This window comes from Saimiri boliviensis, chromosome 5 (assembly GCF_048565385.1).
Source record: "Saimiri boliviensis isolate mSaiBol1 chromosome 5, mSaiBol1.pri, whole genome shotgun sequence".
NCBI classification, from domain to species: Eukaryota; Metazoa; Chordata; class Mammalia; order Primates; family Cebidae; genus Saimiri; species Saimiri boliviensis.
The window spans coordinates 31,211,085-31,239,007 of NC_133453.1; the positions used below are offsets into that span (position 1 = coordinate 31,211,085).

The 27,923-nt window shown below is 35.4% G+C and overlaps 1 protein-coding gene across 43 annotated transcripts in view; it reads right to left on the bottom strand.

Moving 5' to 3' along the window:
- MAP2 (microtubule associated protein 2) overlaps window positions 1-27,923 on the bottom strand; it is a 299,602-nt gene that overhangs the window by 29,446 nt on the left and 242,233 nt on the right. For 12 of the 43 annotated variants that reach the window (XM_074399103.1, XM_074399100.1, XM_074399101.1 and 9 more), the window contains 7 exons: window positions 23,059-23,172; window positions 20,986-21,063; window positions 11,128-11,373; window positions 5,656-9,390; window positions 5,244-5,450; window positions 4,938-5,072; window positions 1,991-2,052 (listed from right to left, as the gene is read on the bottom strand). In XM_074399103.1, the coding sequence (XP_074255204.1) occupies window positions 1,991-2,052; window positions 4,938-5,072; window positions 5,244-5,450; window positions 5,656-9,390; window positions 11,128-11,373; window positions 20,986-21,063; window positions 23,059-23,172 (4,577 nt within the window). The remainder of the gene's footprint in view (window positions 1-1,990; window positions 2,053-4,937; window positions 5,073-5,243; window positions 5,451-5,655; window positions 9,391-11,127; window positions 11,374-20,985; window positions 21,064-23,058; window positions 23,173-27,923) is intronic. The other 31 variants (XM_074399111.1, XM_074399120.1, XM_074399124.1 and 28 more) reach the window with 13 other exon arrangements.

The window sequence follows — 27,923 nt, forward strand, 5'->3', positions numbered from 1 at the left end:
GATGGCAACAGTAGACACTGGGGACTCCAAAAGTGGGGAAAGGATTGAAAAACTTCCTATTGGGAACTATGTTCACTATTTGGGTGATAGAATCAATATAAGCCCAAACCTCAGCATCACGTAATATACCCTTGTAACAAGCCTGCACAGGGACAACCTGATTAAAAATAAAATAATCTGTTATACAAATAAAACACAAAAATAATGCTAAATAATTTTATTTTATATTAACCAGTTCTAGAACAGCTATCCACGTTATTTGCTCTTCTTTACTTCCAAATGTGATTGTTTATGTTTGGTACCTAGTAGAGACCCAATGGATAATTATTGAATAAACAATGAGTGAGTGGGTGGATAGATGGATGGAAGGACAGAAGAAAAGAATAATATTGCTTAGATGTAAAGGAATCAGCTCTTTGAAATCCGGAGACCAAAGCAAGTCTTTCTGTCTTTTTTTTTTTTTTTTTTTTTAATAGAATAAGCCTTAATATAGAATGAATGTTACAAGTGACAACTAGCCAAACTCTCTTTTTGCTGGTTTGAAAAACAATGCTGAGTGATTAAATTTTGTTTTTTTAAAAAAATGATTCTATACATAGTTCTCTCATTTAAGGATAATATAGATAAAATATTCTTTTTGGGTTCTATGTATAGAGTCTCTAACTAATTCATGAGTTTTATTATGATAACACATTTGAAAATATCTTCCAATATCCAATCTGCTGGAATTATTCCTTTAATAAACTTAGCCTTTAAGGCGTACATATAATCCATATCTTAATCATGCTTTAAGAATTTTAGAACAAGGTATATTTGAGGCTTAATAATAAAAAAAGTATTTTTAAAGACTGTCAAAATTTATTTGCAGGTAATCTACATTGACTTCAGAAAATTTTCAGTGTTTATATATAATTAGTTCATTTTCTAAGCAAAGCACATACTGTGGACTAAGGTACACCATAGAACTAAACATTTTTATGCAAAGACTATAGTCTGCATGATGTGTTATGAATTCTAAAAAGGAAAGTCAGGACTGAAAAGATTGCCAATAAAAAGCACAACTTAATTTGCAGGTGTTGATAACCCCTGGGGAGACTGTCTGCAACTATAATTGGGAAGAATGTATGGCTTTTGGAGAAAACTATACCGGATGCCATATGACTCATGGGTGACAAAAAGGTAGACAAGTACAACAAAGCCAAGGAGATTATTATCTTCGAATAATTAATTTGACTTAGCTGTTACAAAAATGACAGATAAAACTGAGATTTTACGTCAAGTTTTAACCTCTGTAGCTACAAGAGAGACATAAATATTTACAGACTGTACAAATCACTTCTTGTTTTATGGACCTAGTATCTTGAGTGGGAAATGTAATTGGGTCAGGACAAGTCATTCTTTTTTGATTGATCCTACCCACAAAGGAGTGAGTTTCAAAAGTGAGATATAGAAGAGAAAAATAAATTGGATTGCTTGTAGTTAAGAAAGACAACTATAACTGTATAGAAAAAATTCAAAATTTTACATCAAAATGGTAACTGTATTTATCTTTATGATAAGGGGATTATAATTGATTTTTACTTATTTTTGCTTGTGTACACTGCTTCATTTGGTCATATTTTATTTTGTAATAAAAACAATGAAAGTGTATTATAAAATATAGTTACTATTGATTATATGGTTTGATTTTATGAAAAGTAAATAAGTTGGTCTTCCTTATTTTTGCCATATCATTGCGCTGCTTTATATGTTTTTGTCTTACTAGTAAGGAGGCAGTCCAGTTGTGTCCTCACCAATTACCATCATATGCCATCCCAGAAGACATTCATCCTTCCATGCCTGGATGCCACGGAGAATCTTCTGGGTGAGCGAACTACTTAATATGAGTTTTAAGAGTAAATGTCTAAACAATATCAAAAGTTATTCCGATGTTGCAACTAATACCAAAGGAACTTCAAATGCAGAACAAGAAAAAAGTTATTTTACTCACAGAGACTTTGTCCTTTGCCTGTTTAAATACACTGGGAGCCACAGCTGATTCCCCACCTGCTGCTGTTGAAAATAAAAGACAAACAACCCCAAACTCAGTGGCTAAAAACTCATAAATGCACTTTTAAATACCTTTAGGATATTCTGTTGTGTCAAAAGATTAATGCAAACCAAAATTTGCTTATTTTGAGACTCAAATTCAGTAATTCATGACACCTGAATAACAGTAACATAGCATGTGGCTCCAACTACAGTGTGTGCTAATTAATATAACCCATTGTCTACCAAAGCACAGGTAAGCACACCATATAATTTTTCTATGGGTTACCAACGTACCTTTGAGTCACTAGAGTATATAAGTATAGATCCTTTAGAATAGAAGTTACAGAATGGCAATGTGAAGTTTGCAAAATTTAAGAAAAACGATGCTGATTGGTTTCTGGGGTTTGCATGATATATAGAAGAGGGCTCATAGAGATTTCCAAACCCTCTTCTTGTTCTGGAAGCCACTGGCATACCAATAGATATTTTGGCATTTTACATTTCAAACTGTCATGATCAGTCAACCCCTTTCCCTTTGTACCCCTTCATTTCACAATATGAATGACACACTTGTTTGATGTGAAAATGCCACGAGAAGGAAGAAAAATAGCTTGTCAAGAACAGAAAACACGAGAGAAAATTTAAGTTCAGTAAATACAGAACGTGTTCTACACATGCACTTCCTGTAAGAAATTATTACCACATCTGTTACTGTTGTTTCTCTTGCTGCTGTTTTATGCTTCTGGTTTCAATTTTAAACTCCATTATCTCTAGCATATTTTGGTTGATGACTTACCTGTGTTGGCTTAGCTCTCATGATTTAAAACAATCCTTTGTGGTTTGGAAAACCATCTACGTTTGAAAACTGGGCTTAGAAAATAAAATAATCAAGCTTGTGTGTTTATTCCTCCTTAATTTTCATTCATAAAATAGAAACCCTCAGGAAAAAATATGTATCTTTATAAGCCCTCTGAATAAGTTTCAAAAAGGTACTTTTATGACACGTACAGTTCTAACACAAAAATAGTAACTGTCTGCAATATGCTTTATGTCATGCTGGTCTAGCTAGTGAGATTATTCAGACTCTAGGACTCACTGTTTTTAAGGAAGCAGTAAAAATAATGCCGTCTTACTACCTCTGTAACAACTCAAATTCTTGCAATGTGTATAGATTGCTTCAAACCAATGACACCTATATCTGATACATGCTTTCTCCTAAAGTATCTTAACATTAGACCAGAATAAAGGAAAATCTTAATTAGTCCAAAGATTTTAAATTTCTTTTAAAGAATTAATAAAAACACAATTTACTTTCAGTGTGGTCAATTGAATACCAATGACGTGTAAATAAACCATTTTACATTTTATCTAAAATTCCACAGTCCTGATGACATCTTTCATCCTTTCAGGTAGGTTATAGAGCTTTTATGCTAAATCAGGAGATTCTGCTTGCCCAAGCAATTTTGCTATTAAGTTTAATGAAGCTATTAATTTGCTATTAAGTTTAATGAAGCTAAAATCCTGAGAAAATGAACTGAGGTATATCATGTTAATTCCTAACTTCTAGCTTCAGAGATATTCTTCACCCTAAAGCTTTAACAAGGTGTGTGTATATATAAACCTTCCATTTTCAAATCCTGCCTTAGATACTTGTTTTTGAAGGAAAGCACATGATATAATTTCTAGATGAAGAACACAAATACATAATACTTGGAATTTTTAATGGCTAAAATAAAAACATCAGTTACCTTGATTTTCTCTTTCTCACAAAGGCTAATGTTCCTCTGAATTTTTAATATCATCCAAAAATTTATATAGAAGCATTTATGATGTACAATGGAAAGAAAAATATTCCTTTCTGATTTAGCAATCTGTTATTTTGTAGACTACAAGCATGCCACTTAATAAACGCTAAAATAAAATATACTGTAAGGTAAGACTATCCTAGTATACTTAAACATATAAAATAAATACTTTGCACTGAAATTTAGAAAAAAGTTGGCATTACAGATACTTGTAGGAGTTTTTATGATGGTTTCCAACGTGTTTCATTCCTTTGTTTTACCAGTTTTATAAACTTAGGAAAAAATATGTATTTGAAGAAGCAAAATAAGTAGGTAGCAAAGTAAAGATAAATTGAAGTTTATTTCTAACTTAAATTCCTCCTAAAAGGGAGAGTTTTATCTTAGAATTTTTGAATACTGAATTATGTAGAAAAGTCAAACATTTTGAATCCAACATATTTAAGAAAGTCCCCATGACAAACATGTCAGCTGAGAGATGCAGTGCAGTAAAGTAAAAACCTTGCTGATTTTGGATATGAGGAATAAAATCTGATATAATTACCAGAAAAATTTGTTTTCTTTTTTTCTTTTCAGCTAAAGCAAAGTAATTTTGCAAACCACAATTTCACTTCCTGGCTTGCTTTTCATTTTCAATATCTAAATCACTGCATATTCTTAGTGGTTTTCAATAAATTCATCAACATCAGTAACAGATTTGGCAGTAACAATGTAGAAAATAGGACAAATATTTATGAGTTTAAGCATGAAAGAGATAAATACGCAAAATAATGAGAATGCATACCACGGTTAAATTCATCGCCATCGTCTAACCAAACACACAGAATGAAAATAGGAATCCCCAGAACGTGACACTAGAGCACAATGCCAAGATACAATCACGCACTGTTATGTCTGAGCATGACAAAGAAACAGATGGTCATGACCTTTTCTGTAAGGAAGGGGGAAAAAAGAATAATGATACAAGACACTTAATAGCAAAATTGTTCATGACTGCTGAAATTCTTGGAAGAAAAACAAAATGAAGAAGCTGCTACAGTAATGAGATTAAAAAAAAAATACATGTCTATGTTTGCCAGTCACATTGCAGAATTGAACAGTCACCTGTGGTTTTCCGCTTAACACAGGAGAGATGAGTTGGTCTAGTATATTTGATAGCAGGTTTTAAAATGAATTTCCTGGAGGGAGAGTGGGCCTGAACTTCTGTTTTTTTAGCAAGTTCAGCCTTCTTATAAACTGCTATGAATAAGAAAACACAAAAAGCATACCATCAGGAAAAAATAAACACTTGGAGCAAAATCGAACAAACTTTTATAAATAATTAGTTACCACTGTTAGGCAGTTTTTCTGCAAAAAAGTAATAATGAATTACTTCAAAAACATTTTCAAAGAAGTGATTGTTAAATGAACCTTTTTTCCTTCTCACTTCATCTCTGGAGACTGTGCTAGGTTCCTTTTTAGCTACTTTTCTTTCAGGAGTGGAAATTCTGCCTCTCCCAGTTTTAAAAGGCTTTTCTTTTCTATGTTTCTCAAGAGATGATCTCCGAGCTTCCTTTTCAGCTTTCTCCTCTTTAGGAATAGTTTCTAACTGTTCTGTCATGATGCTCCTATCATCATCTGTGGATCAAAGCAAATCATGACAACAACAACAACAACAGTGAAAACATTAGTAACAAGTGTACAAAATCCTTTATATATTTAACAAAATGCAAAATAAAGAGATAGAGGTATTTTAAAATATTTAAATAAAAAAATTCCCATAAGTTATTGTGTTTGAGTTGGAAGTAGAAAACTAAAAAATAATAATAATAATAATGCACACCTTGAGTGTCCACCCAGAGGCTGTCAGCATCCATGATGGAGTCATCAATGGTGGTCTCGTCTTTGTAATCGTCATAGGTTTCTGTCTTATATTCAGAAAGTGCAACCTCTTCTCTCTCAGGGGAAGCTGGAGCCTCCGGGGAACCATCTTTGGGTTCTGCCTGGGCTTCAGCTGCCTCTTCTACTTCGAACTCTTCTTCGTCATGAGGAGATGGTCTCCTTTCCACCTCAGGCTGGTCTAGGGCTGCAAAACGTACGCTGTGGGACCCTGACTCCCCTTCATCAGTTGTGGTTTGCACTACAGTGATGAAATCATCCTCGATGGTCACAACGGACTCAATCACTCCTTTGTGTTCACCTGGGCAGGTCTCCACAAATTCCTCCCTGGCACCTGAGGCACCCAAGTCAGTAATCTGAAGGGTATCTGAGCGGAAGAGCAGTTTATCATATTCTCCCTGGGCTTCTATCTCTTCTTCCTCACTCTGAACCTCTGCTGGTTCAGATACGATTGCTTCATGTACTGGCTCTGCAACATCAGAAGGCGTGATGGATATATCTGGGGTCTCTTTGCTTTCTTCTTTTGGCCCTTGAATAAATTCCATCTGGACATCAGCTCTCTCATCTGTAGCTAAATCAGCCTCTGGAACAGTAGGTGGGCAAGGTATTTCCACTGACAATTTGATGGCAATCTCATCTTGAATTAGAGATGATTCAGGAGATGTTTCCTTCTTGCCCTCATCAGCTTTCAGGGACTCCATGGTGAGACTTTCATGCTCACCACTAGACTCATAGGACTCCTCCTTGTCTACAGCCTCCTGGTGCACCAAGTCAGGCTTGGCCACTTTCTCTTTGACTTCTGTCTCACTAACTTTGGTGCCTTCTTTCATGTGGCCAGACTCAACACCCATAAATGCATCTGCCTCCTGCAGTGCTTTGGATGAGGGAGTCATGTCCTGTGAAGCCTCAAGTTTTAGCTCTGTTGCCCTTCTAGCATCTATGTTTAGCCCTGAAGCCATCTGTGCAAAGTCACTAATTTTAACATCTATTTGACCCTGGACAACTTTGTTGGCAGCAAAATCCAGACCTTGTTCTGCTTTTTTGGATGGTTCCACCTCGGCTACCTCTGGCACTGAACTAAGACCCTTCTCTGCTTTCTCAGAGGATGCATCTGTTAGTATTGACAAATCTTTGGCCAAAGCTTGTTCGTAGGTTACTCCTAATCCAAATGTTTCTTTATCACCAGCCTCTTCAGTTTTCTTGGCATATTCTTTTAAATCAGCATGTTCTTCACTCTTTTCTAGTACAGTATCCAGCCTATCACTAGCTTTCCTCTCTTGGTCAAACTCCTTACTCAGTCCTGATTTGTCAACAGAGATAGGTGGGGATGCTTCTTTGTCTACACTGAACTCATCTTTGACTCTTCCAGCTGCGGCCAGTTTCACTTCAATCAGTGAAAGGTCTGTGGCCAAATCTCTTCGAACTTTATCATCAGTGCCTTCATAAAAGGAACCACTCTCCCCTGATAAGTTCTCACTGTCTTGAACAGGTGATGGCAATGGGACCGTGTATTTATTGAACACACAGTAGCCCAGGTCTTCGAGCTGACTGTCTGTTTTTACAATGACATGGTTTTCATCAGTTACTGGGGGCAAGCCAGTACGACTATCCTCAACCACAGTCTCGGATGGTACTGATTTCCTCCTGGCAACCTCAGCATCTGCACTCACAGAAGCCAATCTTGACCTTGTGCCTGCTAGATCTAGCATTTCAGGCAGGTCAGGTGCCATGACAGTACCATTTTTGTAAAAATCTTTGGCTAGGAAAGGAGACTCACATGTCGTCTCCGCTTGAGTATTTTCTTCTCCAGTAGTTTTTACTTTCTCCATCTGTTCTTCCTCTTTGTTTTCTACAGGGAAGCAAGGGGCTTTCTCCAGTGCAGGTGTGGTGGCTGGAAGGTAATCATCCCCTTCATCCATACTTCCACTAGTGTTGGTTAGAATATCAGAAGCCAGAGGAGAAAGATCATGTCCCCGACCAAAGTTAAATCCAAGGGCTATGGAATCTAGGCAAGACATGGGCAAATTGATTGACATGCTTCTTTGTTCGATTGCAGACCTACCACCAAGTCCTAAACTCCTGCTGAGGGTCAAATCATCCTTATTCTTACTGTGGAGGTCCCTTTTCTCTCCATACACTTTTGGATCAATAGTGAACATTCTTTCTTGAGGAGAACTGGGTTCTTCAGGTAAATCAGATGGATAACTCTGTGCAAGAGTGCTGTACCCTGCTTCCTGTGCTGGAGGACTGGGCTGGGATTCTTTTCCTGTTTGAAATTCCTTGTCACCATTTTTATGCATGGGAGACATGGTATCAATAGACTCATGGACACTTTCTCTAGTGTCACTCAGTTCATAGTAATCACTGCCTGGCTGAATGCTTTTTGTTGCTTCTTCTTTCAAGGCAGATGTTTCAAAATACTTGGACATTCCTGATTTATCTTCATAAAATGGCATGTCAAGCTCAGCTGATGTTGCAGCTCCAACTCCTTCAATCTTATCTTTGTCATCGACTCTCATATCAAAAAGTTCCTGAATTGAGCTTTTTTCAATTAATGCAGATGGTTCAGTCATGGCTTTCTCCAGTGTTTTAGAGGTCACAGCCGAATCTGTAACTGCTTGCTCCAAACTTAAAGGGAATGAGTCCTGTTTCAACATATCTGTGGTAGGTTCGTAGCTTTTCTGTTCTGAGAAAGTATACTCTGTGGAGGTCTGGATTATGCCTGTTTCTTCATCTGCAAGTTTTGGGGGTCTAGTGTCTTTTGGAACAGCTTCTTTGTCAGAAATGGTGGCTATTTCTTCAAGCTTCAGCTCAGGTTCCTTTTCAGTAAGTGTAGGTTCCTGTCCACTAGGGGTGAAAGTATCTTTTTGCTGCACAGTCTCTTGTTTTATGGCCTCCATTTCTTCCTCTAAGACTTTCCCCATGACATGTTCTTCTGCAACTGGAATGTGAGCATCTTTGGGTAAAGTCATTGCCTCTGAGGATGGTACTTCTGCCATTTTGTCAGGTTTATCCTTATGGGGCTCTTCAACTTCAGAACTATCTTTGGCAGTAGCTAGGCCACTGGTTTGTTGCAGAGATTTTTTGTCATCTGGCTGTAAAAAGGCAGGGGCGAAGGGTGATGTTTCTGTAACTATTTCACTCTTCATGACATCTAAAGGAAGAGTGAAGCTTCCACCTTGAAAGGGACTTGGCATGGGAGAATCAAATTGTTTCCCTTCCCATTTTGGAATATCATCGAATACGTCTTTTTCCCTCATGGGAGTCAGCGGGCCAGGAGATACTGGAGCAACTAAACCCCACTCATCCTTTTTGGCTTCTGTCGGCATTTCGATGAACCAGTCTTTTTGTTCTTTTGGAGTTGAAGGCTCTTTAGGGAGGTCAATGCCAGGTACTACAAGGCTTGGTTCTGTCTTCTGTTTCATGTCTTCCAGGTTGGCAACAAGAGTGTGCCCAAACAAAGCTAGGGGTGCCTTTTCTTCTTCTGTGCCTTGCATGTCCTTTTCATCAGGATAAGTTTTAGTTGTCTCTGGTTGAGAAACTAAGGCAGCATGTTTAAGGTCTTCACCAGGCTTACTTTGCTTCTCTGACTCCTTTTCCTTCTTGTCTAAAGGCTCAGCTGCAGAGGGAGTCAATTCCTGCTGATCATGGAACTCCATCTTCGAGGCTGTAAGTAAATCTGAAGTAATCGGGTTGATTTTTAAACAAATAATAGGCAAGAGCGTTCAGGAAATAAGCTTAAAGTTACATTTTGAAATGACAAGTGAATGGGAGAATAAAAAGAAAAATATGGAACATGCAAGCATGCTACCCATGTAAAAATCAATATGAAAAGGTCAGGACTGAGATATATGTGTACTGTTACTAAAATGAACTCTGGTTGTAAATTAATGTGCAAAGGAATTGTAAGAACAGTATACTTCTGGATACTCTTTTCTCTTTTTTTGTTTTTCAGTCTCTCCTAAACATTATGTGATGGGTATTATAGAAGAAACAAAATTCAAATATTGAGTAAGTAGCTAATGTTAGGGTACAGAAGGATATATAGTAAGGACTCAATATAGATACGAATTGATTTCTACTGAACATTTTCATGGTTTTGTCATTTAAAAATGAATTGGTAGGCTATGGGTGAAGGCCAAGTAATACACAATGATATAATGTTAATAGTTTCAGTTAACTTGATCAACAAATGTCAGGACCAATTCTTTAGGCATCCACAGGTTACTGGCATAAATTTTTAGAATTCATCTGAGATTAAATTTCAGAAATATAAGTGAATATTTGCTATCAATTTTATATGATATGACTTAATAATGTACAAGCCAATTTCTATCACATATTTAAAATTTTAAATTTCTAATAATTACTTAGTCTTATGACAGATATAAGAAAATCTGAATTATACTGTTGATATGGGAAAAGGCAGGGGCAAAGTGAGTAACAAATTTTTCAAACGAGACAACTATTGAAATAAGTTTTTTCCCATGGTCATCACCTCATTCCTTGAAACATGACCAACTGGTGAAGCATTGGCTAGTACTGACTTTAGAGGTGCTCTGCAAAAATTAGATAACACGTTTTAATTTTTATTTATTTAACAATCCAAAAGGTTTTATTGTCCCACTTGTGTTTTAAGGTCAAAGGTATTTCACTGTGGTCATTATAATTAAATGTAGTTATCTGAAAAAGATTTGGGGAAAAATAATAAAATTCAACCACCTCTGAAAGAGCAAGTGTATGGATTATCATTACCTTATCTACTTATGTGTCCTGTTGTAACAATAAAAAAAATAGTTTATGAACTTCTAATAAAGGTTAGATTAATGAAAACTCAAGAGATATGGGGATGATCAGAAGGTTGGCTGCCATGGGGAGAAAATGATATGAGAAGCATCAGCAGGAGCTCAAGAAAATCAAACCAGTATTTACTGAAGCATAAAATATATAGCACATTTTGGTTGCAAACAAAAACAATTCTACCATTTAAGCCTCGATGTGCCAAAATCCAGCTGTACGATTTGAAATAAAAGCATATGAATTGCTGTCCCCAAAATAAAAACAAAAATATACATGTATTAGCAATGTGACTGGCAAACATTTGAGATGAGGGGGTGGGTAAAAAAAAGAGAAAAAACAAAAAAAGAAGCTCACATAGCATCATCAGCCTGGCTGCAAAGCGTATTGTATCATGGCAAAGGAAATCAGGAATCAGCTACAGCACTGTAAGACCAAGCTGCCACATGGCACCTGCGCAAGCCACACTCTCTGCACATGAAGCCTACAACAGTGGACTTGTTATTTTGTAAGACGACCCAGCGATGAAATAGCAAAATAGCGTTGGAAAGGCATCAGGTTGGTAAGCCACTGGAGAGACCATTTGCAACAAAACATGCAAATCCTGAGAAAGACACACCTTCCCCGGCAGAGGAAGGGGTTTTTACTTCTGGAGACACTTCCTTGACCTCTTTTACACTTTTCTCATGTGGGGCCCCTGCTGGGGCACTTTCTTCAGGATCTATTTGGGCCTCCGCACTAGACTCCACTTGGCCCTTACTGAGGCCCGTGGGTTGCTCTGAGGACTTAGCAGCCCCATACTCTTTCTCAGGAAGAGCAGCAGGTTTCTCTTCCTCAGCCATCCGACTCTCTAGCGTTTCTTCTTCTTAGGAATGAAAGAGATGTTGACATCATGACCACAGAACAATACATGAAACGACAGAAATATTACTTAAGGAACACTTTCAGCTCTGTTAGAATGACTTCATGAAGACCTCAGCTGTTTTTTAAATTTTGCCATTTGGATAAACAAATTAATATTCTATGCAACATATATTATGTACTGGTTGGAAAACTATGATGTATAATCTGCTAATAGTGATGACTTTTAAAGTCTCATTAAAAGGCAATATATTTTAAAATTTGAGAGCTGAAAGCGTTGTATTGATTGATTACCCTAGTGGAAACGGCAGTAAGTTGCACGCATGTGGAAAGCTTGCTGGAAATAAGAGATGGTGCTGCCGGATAACAGATGGTTGTGAAAAGATGGATGTACTGATATACTGAAAAAAAAAGCCTTAAAATTTGTTAGACATGTGCTGTTTTCGCCAATGCAGGAAGCCCCTACATAAGAATTCCCAACTGCTTTATTTAAAATGTGCAAATTTTGCTAAAGAAATCTTTGGGAATAAAAAAAGCTTTGCCTCAAAAAAATATCCAACCAACTACCTTAACAGTTTTATAACAAAGTCCACCAAAGTTGCTTAAAATATAATTTATTTAGCATTTCCAAGGTAAGGGATTATCTAAGTCAAGTTACGATAGTTTCATTGCATTATATGATGTTGGAAAAAATGAACATTTTCAAGAAGTAAATAAAGTAAAATAAGTTAAAAACAAAGTCAAGGTAAATTTTAAATCTATTTACAAAAGTCTACCTCTGGGACACAACTATTATATTAACTCCCTGAAATATCAGTAATGCAGTTCATGCATAATTCTCTTTGACACTAAGGAAAAAGTATGCACATTAGTAGTACAGTCTTCTTTCTGTAATTCAAATCAAAATCACCAAGGAAAGATAATTAAGTGGTAATCAAATAGTCAACCACCCCCAAAACCATGAATATCACATTAAAAAGTTAACATTTAAGATATAAAGACAAGCTTTTCAAGTTCATGAGTTATTGCACTCATTTGTTTCTCATTTACACTTGAAATGTCAATAAAAATAAGTAAATCCCATTTTGTCACTGAAGAAATTAGAGGGAAATATGTAAGCTGTTTTATAGTTCTTACAAAATTCTTATGAGAGTCTTACAAATTCTTATGAAATAATTGTACATTGTTTAAACAGCCCTGAGGGAAAGACTACAGATAGAAAGAAAAGGAATTTTCATTTTTTTAAGAAATATTAATACCCTCAGAGAGAAACAGAGAGAGAGAAAATTACTTCATCTATTTCTTCACATTTAGCGCTCACTTTTATTTTTGTAATTTAAATATGTAAGTAGCATTTTTAAAATTTAGATTCTAACTTGTTATTTTAAGAAAATTTTTGTAAGGCCATAGATTTTGATTACAGTTAAAAGAATTTTAATATAACTGCATTATAATGTTATCTTTTTGGATAAAGTTTAATCAAGTTAATTTACATGTTTTCAAATCCGTAGCTTTTTAGCTTTTCATTTTCTCATTTGGTGTAAATCGTATTTATTTCCTTACAATTGTTCCTTATTTAGAAACTTGCATATTTTAGAAATTAAGTTTAGAAGAACTTAGTTTAACTTAATATGGGTTAGAGCCTGAGCTATTTGTTTTCTCTGTTTTCAAAAGGGTCCTTGAAGACGCTCATTATCATGCCTGCAGTTAGTGAGCTGTAAGCTTATTCTTTATTGCTTTAGAACTATCTGCTTTCATATTAAATACTGTCCCTTTTGGAAATACACTCTTCACCTAAGCAAAAATATATTTAGCTGTACTTTTTCTTCTTCACCAAAACTACTTAGAATGAGACATATTGCAGCCCATCACCTACTTATTTTATCCTCACTATAACCAATTATATACTTGAGTCTGAGCTTTATAAGGCTAGAATGACAAAGACTTTGAATCATTTCCTTCATTTTAGTCCATCTCTACTGACGTGGGCCAAGATTTAGTCACCTGGGGAAGCCTCTGTAGTTTCTGTAGATGATTACATGATATGGGGAAATAAATTCTTTCCATAACATTTATTCTGCTTGCGACAGATTCTTCAGTCTTTCTCTTTCAAAGAACTATCATAATAACATAGCTTAAAAATAAAGCTAATGCTATTTAATAGTAATATTATATGACTAAGGAGGAAAAAAATTATATTTAGGGTCATCATCTTTGGTTTGGGTAAGAATATGTTCTTCCCAGCTGATTACTGGCAGGAAGCAGAAAGAAGTCATACTTCAATAGAATATATTTTGCTTTCTCTCTCTCTCTCTCTCTCTCTCTCTCTTTCTCTCTCTCTCTCTCTCCCTTCCTTCTTAGAAGCAATGACATAGAAAAAGAAAGTGCTCACATGCCTCCAGTAAGGCTTCTTTCATATAAATTGTTAAGGCATTTGGATAGATTCAGCTTATATAGGAACTTGACTTTCATGCAGAGAAAACAGGCTCCTGTCCCTCCCACCCTGTATAAAGGCACACTTAACATGATGCAGGTGGTCAAAGCTGCAGGCCAGGGAGGAGGAGCAAAAGGGCACCATGCTTGGTTCACCTTTCTCCTGGCCTAAGTGGGCCTCTGCACTCTGCGCTGTGACACTGGGGAGCACACTAGAGGTGGTCCATTCTGAGCTGAACAAAGGATGCTCATAGTACTCCTCATCGGAATTGTAAGGGTCATCATCAGGCACAGACACCGAGATGGAGGGGGCTAGGAGTCTACGCCTCTCCCCGCTGGTGGCAGGTTCATGGCTGGGAAACCTGTGTAGAGGACCCACTTGATCCTCAGCCCCTTCATCTACAAACAGACACACAGGAAGAAACTGCAGGGAGAACTGCACAAGACAGACACAAGATCAGACGGACGAGACAAACACCTACACAAGGACACAGAAGCAGCACAGCAGGATGGAGGGAAATTAGCCAGATCAAGCTGATGGAGGATGGGAGACAGTGAATGGTTCATGCCTCAGTCACTGCTGAATTTCACCTATCCCTTAAGCAAGTTTGTCATTGATCTAAGTGAACCAAAGGCATTGACAGCCCTGCTGCAAAACAAAAGTCATCTATACGTTCCCCTCAAACAAGTCAGAATAACCAAAGAAACGTTGGCATAGAAACAAAGCATTACAAAACAAATGCATTTTTTGGACAAAATTCTTTCATACAGGTTAACTCTACTCATGCTAATATTGAGATATATATATAAGTTAAAAAATAAGAAAGTTGTTAGGATTTAATGCCTGTAAGATTATGAAGAAAAGAGTCCTCTTTAAAACATAGGCTTAATTATCTAGGAAGCACAAGTAGTTAGTGTTTTGGTGAATTGAAGTCTAGTTAATAACTTTAACCAGAAAGTCATTTTTAATTTCAATCCCATTAAGAAAAATCTACAATGCGTTATTTCTCTTTCCTGCCTTAATAAGAAATGAGTAGTCAACATAGCTCTTTGGATGCTAAGGCTAATGTAGTACCTAGGGGCATCATTTTAAACCCAGGTTCTCATTTGCAGGACAGTGAAACTTTACTGTTTTAAGAAAGCCTCTAATATTACAAACTTGTTTTCCTATGTTTTGTTTTCCTTCTGAAAGCTTAACAGAGATACAATTAGCTAAAAATTTCTGCAGAGTCAGCTGCAGATTCATCAAGACTTTATTACATGTAATTTCATTTGTACCACTGGCTCTTGGATGTTTTTAATGTTTCAAACCTCTTATTGCATATTTCTTATTGAAACGCTAAAATAACTACTCTCATTTCTGTTCTTTCCTGTATCTTGCCTTGAAAATTTGCATTATTTAAATATATCTCCTTAAATATACATGCAGATCAGTCTGCTTAGCATTTGGATTCTTGTATAATTCAATGAACACTTGGCTTCTGATGTGGTGCAGACATTACATCTCAGGTCTATGTAGTGGTTGCTAAATTTGCTAATCACTATTTATTTACTTATATTGAGAAATCAATTTAAAATTTCATGACACTCAATAATAAGAACAAAATCTATAGTATCTATCTGTACAGTTTTTATTTAGATCAGATTTTAAGAAGACAAAATTATGTCATTAATTTGAAAATATACTGTATTTTTAGGACAGTAACGTATTTGTGGCAACCAAGTGCTGACAACTAGAAATAAGTCTGAAGTCATAAGGATACTAAAATAACATTTTGTAGAGAGAATACATTTAATCTTTCAAGCACATTATTTACTGATTGTTCCATGGAAGATGTTTCTGGATGGATGCTCAGAACTTTCTCAGCCACAGTGCTTTTTATATCATGGGATAGCAGAAGACTAAAATAACGTTTGGTATTCTTAGTTCAACTCGGCACGATTTCGCAGCTGAGCAGATAATTGTCCAAGATCTAGCCTACAACACTGACTGAATCATAGCCCTGGCTTGTCACATGTCCTAGCCATTCATATTTCTCTCAGTGGATCTCTGGGGCTATAAACTCACCATATGTGCAAATTACTTCTAAAACTCCCGATACTTTCAATACGGTACATTCGTAATCAATAAATGAAATGGGATATGTTCCTCTTTGCTTTTCAACATCATTTTCTAGGAAATACAGCAGACTTTAGTATAAAACTAAAGAACTTCAAGCTGAGAGTAAAGACAATACTCACTGGATATTTTAACCTTTTGTAGATTTTGGCCCCCTCTTTCTTGTTTTCACTGTTCTTTGTGAAAGTGCCAAAATTTAAAAACAGCCCAGACCCTTGCTTCATATCTATAGCATTAAAAAAATTGTATTTTCTGTTCTGAAAACTTTTACTCTAATCAGAAAACAACAAAAAGAACAAAGCAAAGTTTGAAAGCTCCAGTGGAAAAAGTAACTTCTTTGTAGTATTTGTCTGGCCTGGGACCAAGGCAACTTCAGAAAGAGTGTCTGGCAAAGTCCAGTCTTTTGTTGGTACTGTGAGCTGTCTGTAGTCCAAGTCTCTGTTTAAGACCTATGAGCCTAAAGTCCATCTATGTTACAAGCTCTAGAAATATGCCAGGAAAGCTATGCTTTGTGGGGACCAAGGCTGGCTAAGCCAAACAGGGCACTTGATTCTAATGATAATGATAGAAGACGTAAGATTCTCATTCCTTATGGTGTTGTGTATGGCATGTGCATCTGGATCACTCCCAACAGAGATGGAAGACATAATAATTTTAAATAAATAAATAATAAATTGAATATTTATTTGTAAGCTTTTTTCTTAAAGGAAATTACTATAATAGCTTATAACAAACAACTCATTTGAAGATAATTTACTTCCATAGTCTCACAATAAGAATCTTGATAAGAAACAGCTTTAGGGATGTAGTGCAATTGTGGTTGCAGAATTTACATTTGGATTTGCATTCTGGATAAGCCACTTACCCAGACATAAGCCATGGCATTTTGGGCAAAAAAGTGGAAATGAATATTATCTCTGTGTGTTGCTGGGAGGATTAAATGAGAAGGTATCTGTGAAAATGCCAAGTACAATATCTGACTCCATACATGTGAGCCTCTGTGTCTTCAGTGTACTCAGACAAGTTGTCAGGTACCTCTGTTCTTTCCCCTCATTTAACACACCAAAGTTGGCATTGAGAGATATATGAAAAATTGAATTCATTTTACAACAGTTAATTTGTTGTTTGACGTCAGGATTGAATGCATGCATCTTTTTACTAGAAGTAGGCATGCTTCTAGGGACTCTGCTTTTGCCACAGAATATTCTATTTCATTTAATAATGTGTTATGCTAAAAATAGGGTAACCTTATGAACCTTGGACTTTTGTATAATCTTAAAAAATAAAGCTTACCTGGTTTCAATGGAAGAATACATTTTCCCTGGTTTGCTTTCACTCAGACTTTTTTTTTTAAAGCATTTGAAAATTTACACTGGGCTAATGTAAGGTTTGCTATGTAAAACCCAGCCTTGGTATGTCAGCCTCCTTTGGAGACTGCATCTTGTGGAATGTTAGTGATTTGGTGTTTTTTGCATGTTGTGGCATCACAGCATATGGTTGATGGCTGCTGGCCTCACTTACATTGTTCTCCACCATTTCCAAGCCCTTTCCATTCTGCCAGCTTTTGACTGAGGACTCCTCAGTCTGCTGACTGTTATTGCTGCCCCAGAATGACATAAAGAGAAAACTACTTTCAGATTAGTGATTATTAGGTCACCACATCCATGACACAGGAAAACACCACCCTGGAAGTCTGAAGCAAACCTAAGAGGGTGGAAAGAATCCTGGTTCTGTGTTCAAATTATTCCATACCTGCACAGGCTTCCAAATTCTAATAGCTCAGTCCAAATGACAATTATTATGATTAGGCCAAGAAGAAAAAGGAGGTTAATTTAAAAACATCATAACCAGTACAGCTTAGGTTTACTGTACCATAGTTCCTTTTCTAAGTGTGCAGCTTGTTTCATTTTTTTGTTCAAAATCCCTTGTAAATGTTTTCCAGAATAAGCACATATCCTGGGAATTATTAATATTGCATTAATTATAATAAATATTCATAAATGATAATAATTAACATCTTAAATTATTTTTAGTGGAAGCTTTCATGCTTTCCCTTTGGGAAAGAATAGTTTTAAAAAGTTTAATAATTAATAAAAAGAAAGGGTATCCTCAAAATCACTGAATACTCAATCTAACAGAAGAGCTTTCCTTCATTTGCAGAAATCACTGTACCCTCAGATTAAAATTGCTTTGAGGCTGTCAAGGAGGGTAAATAATCTCCTAGATAAGGCAAAAAAAAATGCACCTGCTCCCTTTCCGCCTGACCTGCTATAAGCAATCGATATATTGATGGAATTTGGGTTGGGCATTTACAAACTACTTGGTTTGAAAAATTGAACAGTTAAATCCTGTCTTGTGACTTGTCACTAATTTATTTTCTGACAAAACTAAAAAAAAAAAACTTGTATATTACTTAAGTGTGGCTTAACATAAAAGAGAAGGAGTAGTTTGTCTAGACTACAAATCTTTCACATATTTAAGGTGAGAATATTTTCTGGCCTTTATAGAGGTAGAGTTTATAAAATATATACATATATTTTTCCTAAAACTCAAAAAATGGTTATACTTTTAAAAGCAAATAATCAGAGCTTCAGACAATTTAATACTTGAAAAAGTTAAAAATACACGTTTGGCTTGAAAATAACTTTGAATTACTTTGAATAGGAGGTTACTTGGTATTTTCCTTGAAACAGCTTGAAGAAAGTAATTCCAAAATGTAAGAGAACTCTGGAAAGTTGACACCTAAGTTAACAAAATGTGAAGGTGATTCTACATTTTATTTATTTATGTTTTCATTATATCCATCATATTACCCTGCAGGAAGTAGGCTGGGTGAATTGCCAGATGGATGGGAGGACTCTGCTTCTTCCCTTTCTGTTCCAAATCCCATATAGAGTAAGAAGATTAAATGACTTGACCTCAAGCAGACTTTTGGAGTAAACCTACACTGTCAACATCATATCCCTCTCTGGGTTAAGAGGATTCTCTGATGCTTGAAAAGCTTTAAGTAGGAGCTCAAAAACATGTTCCATGGCCTGAAGGAGGTACAATGATCATGTCAGGCTTCCCCCTGCATTCAGAGTAAAATCTAGGCCACTGACCCCAGCTGACCGCTGATTCCTCTCACACTTCTCCACTGCTCTACTCTTTCTCACTACCCATTAGCCATGGACCCCCTTCAGTTCCTGGGTCACTTCAACTTCTTGCCCACCTGAGTGCTCTTGTTATTTCTTCCATTTTTGTTTAGCCAAAACTTCTTCCTCATGCGTCTGGTCTCAGCTACTTAGCCATCCCCTTAACACCCAATAAAATAAGGTTTCCCTTGTACTATTTTAAAGCTCCTTATTCTTTTCCTTTTCAATGCTAATCCACTTTGAAATTATTTGTAAGCTTATCTATTGGATTTCTGTTCTCCACCAGATAGTGTACTATCTGTCTGTCTATCTATCTATCTATCTATCTATCTATCTATCTATCTGAGACAGAATCTCACTCTGTCACCCAGGCTGGAGTGCAATGGTGCCATCTTGGCTCACTGTAACCTCTACCTCTTTGGTTCAAGCGATTCTCCTGCCTCAGCCTCCTGAGTATTACAGGTGTGCACTACCATGCCAGACTAATTTTTATATTTTTAGTAGAGATGGGCTTGCCTGCCTCAGCCTCCCAAAGTGCTGGGATAACAGACAATAGCGTACTCTTTAAAAGCAGGAATCATGTCTGTTTTGTTCACTGGTATATGCTCAGAATTTGAAGAATACCTGGAACATTGTTAAGTGCTCAATAAATATGTGCCCAGTGAATGGATAAACATAAGGTCAAAAGAAAGTTTTCAAACCTATAAACTAAAAGATTAACTAATAATCAGTGGCTGTTATACACTGATTATCCCCAAACTTTCTTTTATTCCTCAGAAAAACTTAGTTTGTTTAATATTATTTCAGGCAGTCAATTGAAAAAAAAAGAGGTTCAATTTAAGAAAGAAAAATCTTGCTAAAATAAATTTAGGTTTATAAATCTGTGAAAAAATAAAATCATAATAGAGTTGATAATTTATGATTCAGTAATTCTAATTTTTATATTTAGGAAGTCAAAAAATATTTTAAATGAAACTAATTACAAATGATAAAAAGCCAAGTCTTTTAAAATAAATGTTCTTCAGTCTTTAACACAGTAAAAAGGAAAAATAAATGAATAAAATAAATACTTCTAAAATTCTGGTTTTAATACATGAAAACTAAGTATTACTGAAACAACAATGGATCCTAGCTCTCCTTTGCCTTTTCCTGTAACTCTCAAACAATACACAAAGGTTAACTGGTCTAAGTTGGAGAACCAGTAATGGTTTCCTTTTAAGTGGTGACTTTCATCTCAGATTCTGAATGAATATTATTCAAAGACATCTTTCTGTTTTGTCATTGAGAACTGACATGACATTCCATGTTGAGTACGTTCATAAAAAGATCCATGGACAATAACAGGTCTCAACAGGAAAGAAGTCATGAGCTCAGCTTCCAGTCCACTGTTCTCAATATCAGATTCATTCATTCACTTCTTCATTTATTCATTAATATTTATTAAATTTGCTATGGGTCAGACCCTGGGGAAGGCCTCGGCAATATAATAGTGAGCAAAACAGAGATAATTCCTGATACTTTCATAAGGAAGTGTTGATTTCATCAATAAATCTGACCCCTACTATTATAGGGATTACATTTATATTTATTTTAATTTGGTTCAGTCACTTACAAGGTAGAATTGTATCTTCCCTGTTAAAGCATCCTATCTTAAGTGAATGGGTTCTCTATAGTTATTTATAGCAACCAAATACAAAATTCTTTTCCTTAATCAAGTAGATTTCTTTATTTACCAAATTCCTCTACTTTTGCTTTTATATAAATAAATGATTATTTATTTGAAGTCTTTGTTTCTTCTTCACTATTTGAAACAGATAGCTCCAAAGCTTGGTCACATGCTAACCAATACCAAAGTCCAGAGCTTATTGATTGAAGTTTATTGTTTACCGTTTATCAGAAGACAAACCCTGAAAAGTCCAGTAGGCCTTACCTTCCTCCACTGTGACAGTCTGTTCTGAAGCAGGTGATGGGGGTGGAGAAGGAGGCAGATTAGCTGTTTCTTCAGCTGCTAAAGATTAAACAATGGAAAAATGAGATGCAATAATTAATCCTTTTAGGCTGGTAGATTGTAGGCAGTTCTGCCATTTGTAAAAAGGCCTCTCTATAAAATTCAGAAAAATAGTAAGCTGCCTTTGATTTATTTTTTGGCCCATTACCTGATTCACGTGTTTTTGAAAACCTAAAAAATAAGACAAGCATTTGATATTTTCCAAAAAAATCATTTTATCGTCTCTAGAAAAACAGATTAGAGATACCTGCTAAAATTCCATCATTAATCTCATTAATGTGTCTACCTGTTCAGTTAATAAAATATTTCATTTTGGCCCTAATTTACCATATGAGAACACAAACAGGCAGGCATTTTTAGCTTGGATTCAGCTACTGACAGAAAAAAATATTAGAACCCTCTATTGTTCAACTGCTCAATCTGGAAACATGTTATCTTTATCACTCATAGTTATTTTAGGGGACATATTTTTTAAAAAACCTTTTGTCCACTGGGTCTAATTTCAAAACCCATCTTCTTTGTGTATTCTCAGAAAAGGAAAAATAAGCCTTCACAGCCTGAGCAAACTTTCAGACAAAAAACATGCACTGAGTAAACTTCTGGTCTTAGCATTACACATGAAGAGGAATCAGAGAAAAAGGTTCTAAAGGATGTAATTAATTTACAGTTAACATAAGTTGTGTTTTTCAAGACACTTAGATTCTTTGTGACCCCCTCATATGACAGTAAGAAATTTCAAAAGGAACTATTTCTCATTTAAGGCCAGTGGTTAAATCTATTTTAAAGATTAGAGGAATTTCAGTTTCATAAAGTAGTTAGTAGAGGCAGTTTTGCGATGACAGGTAACTTTTTACTTCCTTACCCAATGGGCTTCTGCATGGCATATTTTAAGATTTCAAATGTTAAAAAATTGAGTTTTCTTTTCTTTTAAGGAAAAAAGTGAACAACAGTCTGAAGGTTAATGTTTTAGATTACATAATTCTTTCCCTATATGTTTTAAGAGAAAAAATAGTCCTTAATAATAAAACAAAACCCACAGCGCCAAAAATCCTGAGTGTATTCTAAATTATTATTCTGGGAGGGAAGATTATTTTTATTACTTATTTTTTAATAGGCAATTAAAGGAATACTGATCAGAAAATCAAATATTACAGATATATTAGACTGTAAGAGAGGGAAAGGGATATGTACTATTTTTAGGCCTTTAAAACCATACCTTTCTATGACTCAGGTGTATGTACCTGTGAAATAAATATATATATTGAATTTAAGAGAGTCTCCTTTCTTTTTGTATCTCTTCAGGTATATACATACACATCTATCTATCTATCTATCTATCTATCTATCTATCTATCTATCTATCTATGGAAGGCAAGGCTTTGGCTGAGAATATTTTCTATGGCAAGCATGCGTTACATGACTTGCTGGCCCTGGGGGGCATTTGTCATGTTACCAAGGGAGAGAACAGCACTCTCAGTGCCCTTAGATGAACCAAGTGGAAGTCAGTACTTCATACAAGATAGAAAGTCATGCATGATTATAACAAAGCTCTGGCTATAGATTTTGTGTAGTCAGTTCAGGAAGACCTAAGCAAGGCTATAGCATAATCATTCACTAAAACCTATAAAGGGAAATACTCATTTCTTATGAAAGTTTTAGTATATTATCCTTCTGGGTGGAGGTCATGAAATAATGCATTGGCTTTATTTTAATAATAACTATTTCTAGCAGTCTGGAAAGTGAAAAATTTAAGGGTCACTTAGGACAATATCTACCCGTAAGTTCATTACCCTAACTAAAGACTGCGCAAATACTATAACAAACCAGTGGAAAAAGATGAAAGTAAGTCCTAGTGCATATCCAGTCAAGGTGTCTGATGAATGTTACATGTAAGGATGAAGTACAAGATATGGCCTATCTTTTGAACATGAAGACTTTATCATGTGATCAGGGTGCAACAGACACAGTCCCTGACCTGAGGGTCTTCTCATTTACCTAAAGGCAGAGCTGCAGTCTGGTCTTTATGCTGAGCTTCTTTCTCTTGTTCACCTTTCAGGACCGCTACAGCCTCAGCAGTGACTACTTGAACTATCCTTGCAGACACCTCCTCTGTAATAAACAGTAACAAAAGAAAATATAATAATGATAAGTCTGAAACAGGAAGCTAAGAGGAAAAGCAACCAAACAGTATAGTGGATTAAAATTTCATTTTCTTCCCCCTAAAAAAATGCAATATAATTTTTTAATTGCAGAGAAAACATAAACACATACATACAAAAAAGAAGAAAAGAAGTTGGCATTCTAGGAGATAAGCAAAGCAAAGCAAAATGAGCATAGAACTGAGAAAGATATACTTATATAGTATTTTAATATTTTTTGGCTTAAATAACAGAAATTTATTTTCAACTCTGAAGTCCATGACATTTCTGTTATAGGAAGAATATTTGTATCCCCTGCCCCCAAAATCATCTGTTGAAATCCTAACATCCAATGTGAAGGTAATTGGTACTTTATTTTGTAAAAGCTGTTTACACAAATAGAAACAATTTAATCTCTTTATACCTAGTAAAACAAATTCAAGGAGAGATGATTCATTCTGAATTTAACTTAAATTTTTAATAATTTTCTTATACTATTCTAAAAAATATAATTTATATAAGCAAGCTTGTGTGCTTGATTTAAAGAAATGCCATTATTTAAAATCTGAAAAAGACATATTTGTATATACCTCACTGCATAGTGATTAAATAGCACTATGCAGGATCAATGCAAATAAGATAAATTATAAAAAATCTGGAAAGATGAAGTTTTAATGAAATACATGGCAGTGACATGTCAGATGGTTTCTTTCTAAAGAACTACTATTTTTCTAGACAGTAGATGTTTTAAAGATCTTTAAAGTCATATGACATGAACTCATCTTGTAAGTGCAACAGTTTCATTTTCTTTTTTAAAAAAGAGGGCTCATAATTAAAATGATCAGTCTGTGAGTTGCCAAATAACTAGTTTTTAGCATCCCTGACAATTACAATATTCTTTCTCTTAAGCAAAACAATGGAAGAAATAACAAGCACATAATCACAAAACTTTCTAACAGTCATGAGTGAATCACTAATAGAAATATATCAACTCTTTTAACGGCATGAATGAAGAAAACATACTCTCAGACCTGCTCAGCTATCTGTCTATCTAAAACATATTACTGCAATTCTACTCCTGATTATGGTTGGAGGCTATACAACAAGTGATTAGCCACAACTGAGCAACATTTATCTATCTGTCTGTCTATCTATCTATCTATCTATCTATCTATCTATCTATCATCTATCTATCTATCTAATCTATCATCTATCTACCTACCTAACTGCTGGGTGGAATGTCACTGAACATTTTCTGAAAGGCTGTGCTCCTAAAGTGATATTTTTAATGGGAAAGAGTACACAAAAAGAGCTACAAAAAATTAAATTAGCTTTAATGACAGTGCTTGGCCATCTAAATTATTTAATAATGTTACAAAAAGAATTATTTTAGGTTTTGAGAATTGCCACTTACATATATTAATTTTTAAATGCAATTAAAGTACTTAAAAATCAGTAGAGGTAGGTAGCTTCTTCTAGCACCCCAGTAATTTATAAAAACTGAGTGTAATAAAGAGGTGGAACAATCATGGCAGATATTGGGATATACATAGGACCTTTGTGTCTTCTGGATCATTCCTGTATGTATGCAAACTATAGTATCTTCCTATGGCATTTAGTACATCTCATATGGAATGGTACTGGTTTACATGGCTTATCTCCCACACTATGTAAAGATGTAAAGTTTCCAAAGTCAAGGACTCTGTTCTGTCATTGTCACAATTCTAACTTTTAAGTTCAGGCGTACATGTGCAGCTTTGTTATATAGGCAAACTTGTGTCGTGGGGGCTTGTTGTATAGATTATTTTATCACCCAGGTTTTAAGCCTAGTACCCATTGGTTATTTTTCCTGGTCCTCTCCCTACTCCCATTCTCCACCTTACACTGGGCCCAGTGTGTGTTGTTCCCCTTGATGTTGATGTGTCCACGTGTTCTCATTATTTAGCTACCACTTAGAAGTGAGAACATGCAGTATTTGGCCTTCTGTTCCCGTCTTAGTTTGCTAAGAATAATGGCCTCCAGCTCCATCCATGCTCTGGTAAAAGACATAATCTTGTTGTTTTTTATGGCTGCATAATATTTCATGGTATACATGTACCAGATTTTCTTTATCTAGTCTATCCTTTATGGGCATCTAGGTTGATTCCATGTCTTTTCTACTGTGAATAGTGTTTCAATGCATAATTCTTGAAGCTTCTCTTATTAAGCTTTACCCAGATTGGATGCTTAACAGGAGTTTTTTTTTTTTTTTTTTTTTTTACAGAATGAAAAATTAAAATGAAAGGTTTTGTTTATAATATTAAAAAAATTCAGAAATAATTCATGCTTGTTACTACATTTAGTAGCATTAAAAATCTCAAGTTATCTCATTTACTCTGTTATTAAGTAGCTGATATACGTATCAAAACAGCATTTCTTAAATGGGGGTCCTGCATTCTTATTTAACTATTGATAAATATTTTTATGGTCTCAGAGTGTTTTACATGAAATATTTTTTTTAAATTGGGAAGATAAGTCGAAATAAATATCTATTGATTATATGAGCAAATTACAACTGAGTAATTCTACATTATTTCAGTCTTTTTCTTTGGGATTGTATGTTAGGATACAGTTTTGATACCATGAAGAATTATTTTAAGTGCTGACAGCTAATAAGAAAACAGGTGGATTTAATACATAAAGGATGCATTCACGCAAGTGTAGCCCAAATAACATTGTGGTATGCTGTGTAAGTGGACTTTGAAAATAGTTCAAACAGAGAAATATGGAGAATAGAAGTATCACTTGTCTCCAGTTCAGTATAGACATGTCCAACTTAAATAAAGGCACTGTATTAGCCAGTACTGTATTTCAATCGTGAGTAATAATTTAGTTTCAGCAAAGCAGTATCATTTATTGTAGATGGGAAGCAGCAGGTAGTTTAAATTTTACTGTTTTTTTTTTTGTTTGTTTCAGAATAAATGAATTCATAAATGTGTTTATGTCCCATAATGAAATTAGAGCTCATAAATAAGTTAATTTTATTTTTGTACACGTTTAATCCAAAGTTGTAAAAAAGTAATTTAACCCGATTTGGGGAGAATTGGTAAATTTTTTCTTTGAAGGAATTTAAGAGATTTTGAGAAATGCTATTTTAGCATAGTAAAATGGGCTGTTGGATTAACTGACATAGTATCTTTGAGATTTTTTAGAGCATAATATTGTTAAACTTTTTAAAGTATGACATAACACATTTTATAATACAAATTTCACAGTGAATTTAGGAAAACATGAGCCTAAGATTGTTCTGGGAATTTCAGTTGGTCCAATTAATTTAAAATCCTCCTCTAACTAATGGCTGTCATCAGCAAAAAAGGCAGCATTCTTGAAGAAGGGAGATGGTGTTCTCCCACTGGAAGCCTCATCAGCAGATCTACTGGATGAGCTTCATCCTTACAGCATGGCTCCTGGGACAGGGGCAAATTCACTCAGGGTTTGTGTAAAGATCAGGACAGATTGATGGTAAATGTTTTAAACAAACTCAGGAGACAAGGATAGACAGTCACAAAATCAGACCTACAAAAATATAAATGTAATGGTTATGATGTGTGTAATTATATATGTAATTTCTTCATTGATTCTACATTTGTCTATTAAGTCCCTCTCTCTATTTAACCATCATCCATCCATCCATCCATCCATCCAGTCTTTCTATATATTTAGGGGATTACTGATTGTTGTTTTTTACAGCAAACATCAGAGGGAATCTCACAGACTTTAATTCAGAAAAATGTGGGTACAAACTCCAGTATTGCTACTTTCTAATTATTTCATACTATGAAATGTACTCAATCTCATTTTGCTTCGATGCCTTATTTATAAAATGGAAATAATTTTAGTACCTGTCTCAGAGGTTGTTGTGGGGACTCAATTACATAATCACATAACAGGCCTGGCACATAATTATATAACAGGCCTGGAATACAAATAAAATGAAAACTTTCAGATAGTCCTTCAGCGAGGCTTTTTTTTTTTTTTTTTTTTTTTTTTGAAATGGAGTTTCGCTCTTGTTACGCAGGCTGGAGTACAATGGCGCAATCTCAGCTCACCGCAGCCTGTGCCTCCTGGTTCAAGCAATTCTCCTGCCTCAGCCTCCCGAGTAGCTGGGACTACAGTTGTGCACCACCATGCCCAGCTAATTTTTTTTTTTGTATTTTTAGTAGAGATGGGGTTTCACCATGTTGACCAGGATGGTCTCGATCTCTTGACCTCATGATCCACCCGCCTCAGCCGAGGCATCTTTATTTCCCCCTAGTCATGTATTTTTCTGAGTCTTCTACTTTAATATTTCTACCTTAAAGAGCAACAGTGATATGCACTAAAGGTCTGCCCAACTAGGCTACTGTTATTATAACCATCTGATAATATAGTCCAATATCACTGATATTGATGGCTATGGGTGATGGGCAAGGGAAGTATTTTTTTCCAAGGCAAAGCTATGAGAGAAGAAAATATTGCCTTTGTTATTTATTTTCTGGCTTCATACCCAGTTTCCTGGATGCACAAGTCCTGGGCTACCATCTGCTCAAGATTCTGTCCAGCAAGTCCCAGTTCAGGACTACCTATTTTAGACAGTGCTCTAAAAGGTACAATAATCCTGTCTAATCCTTAAGACAATCTGTGACATGAAAAATTCTCTTTGAAGTAAGAGATTAGACTACATGTTAATTTTTCATTGCTTAC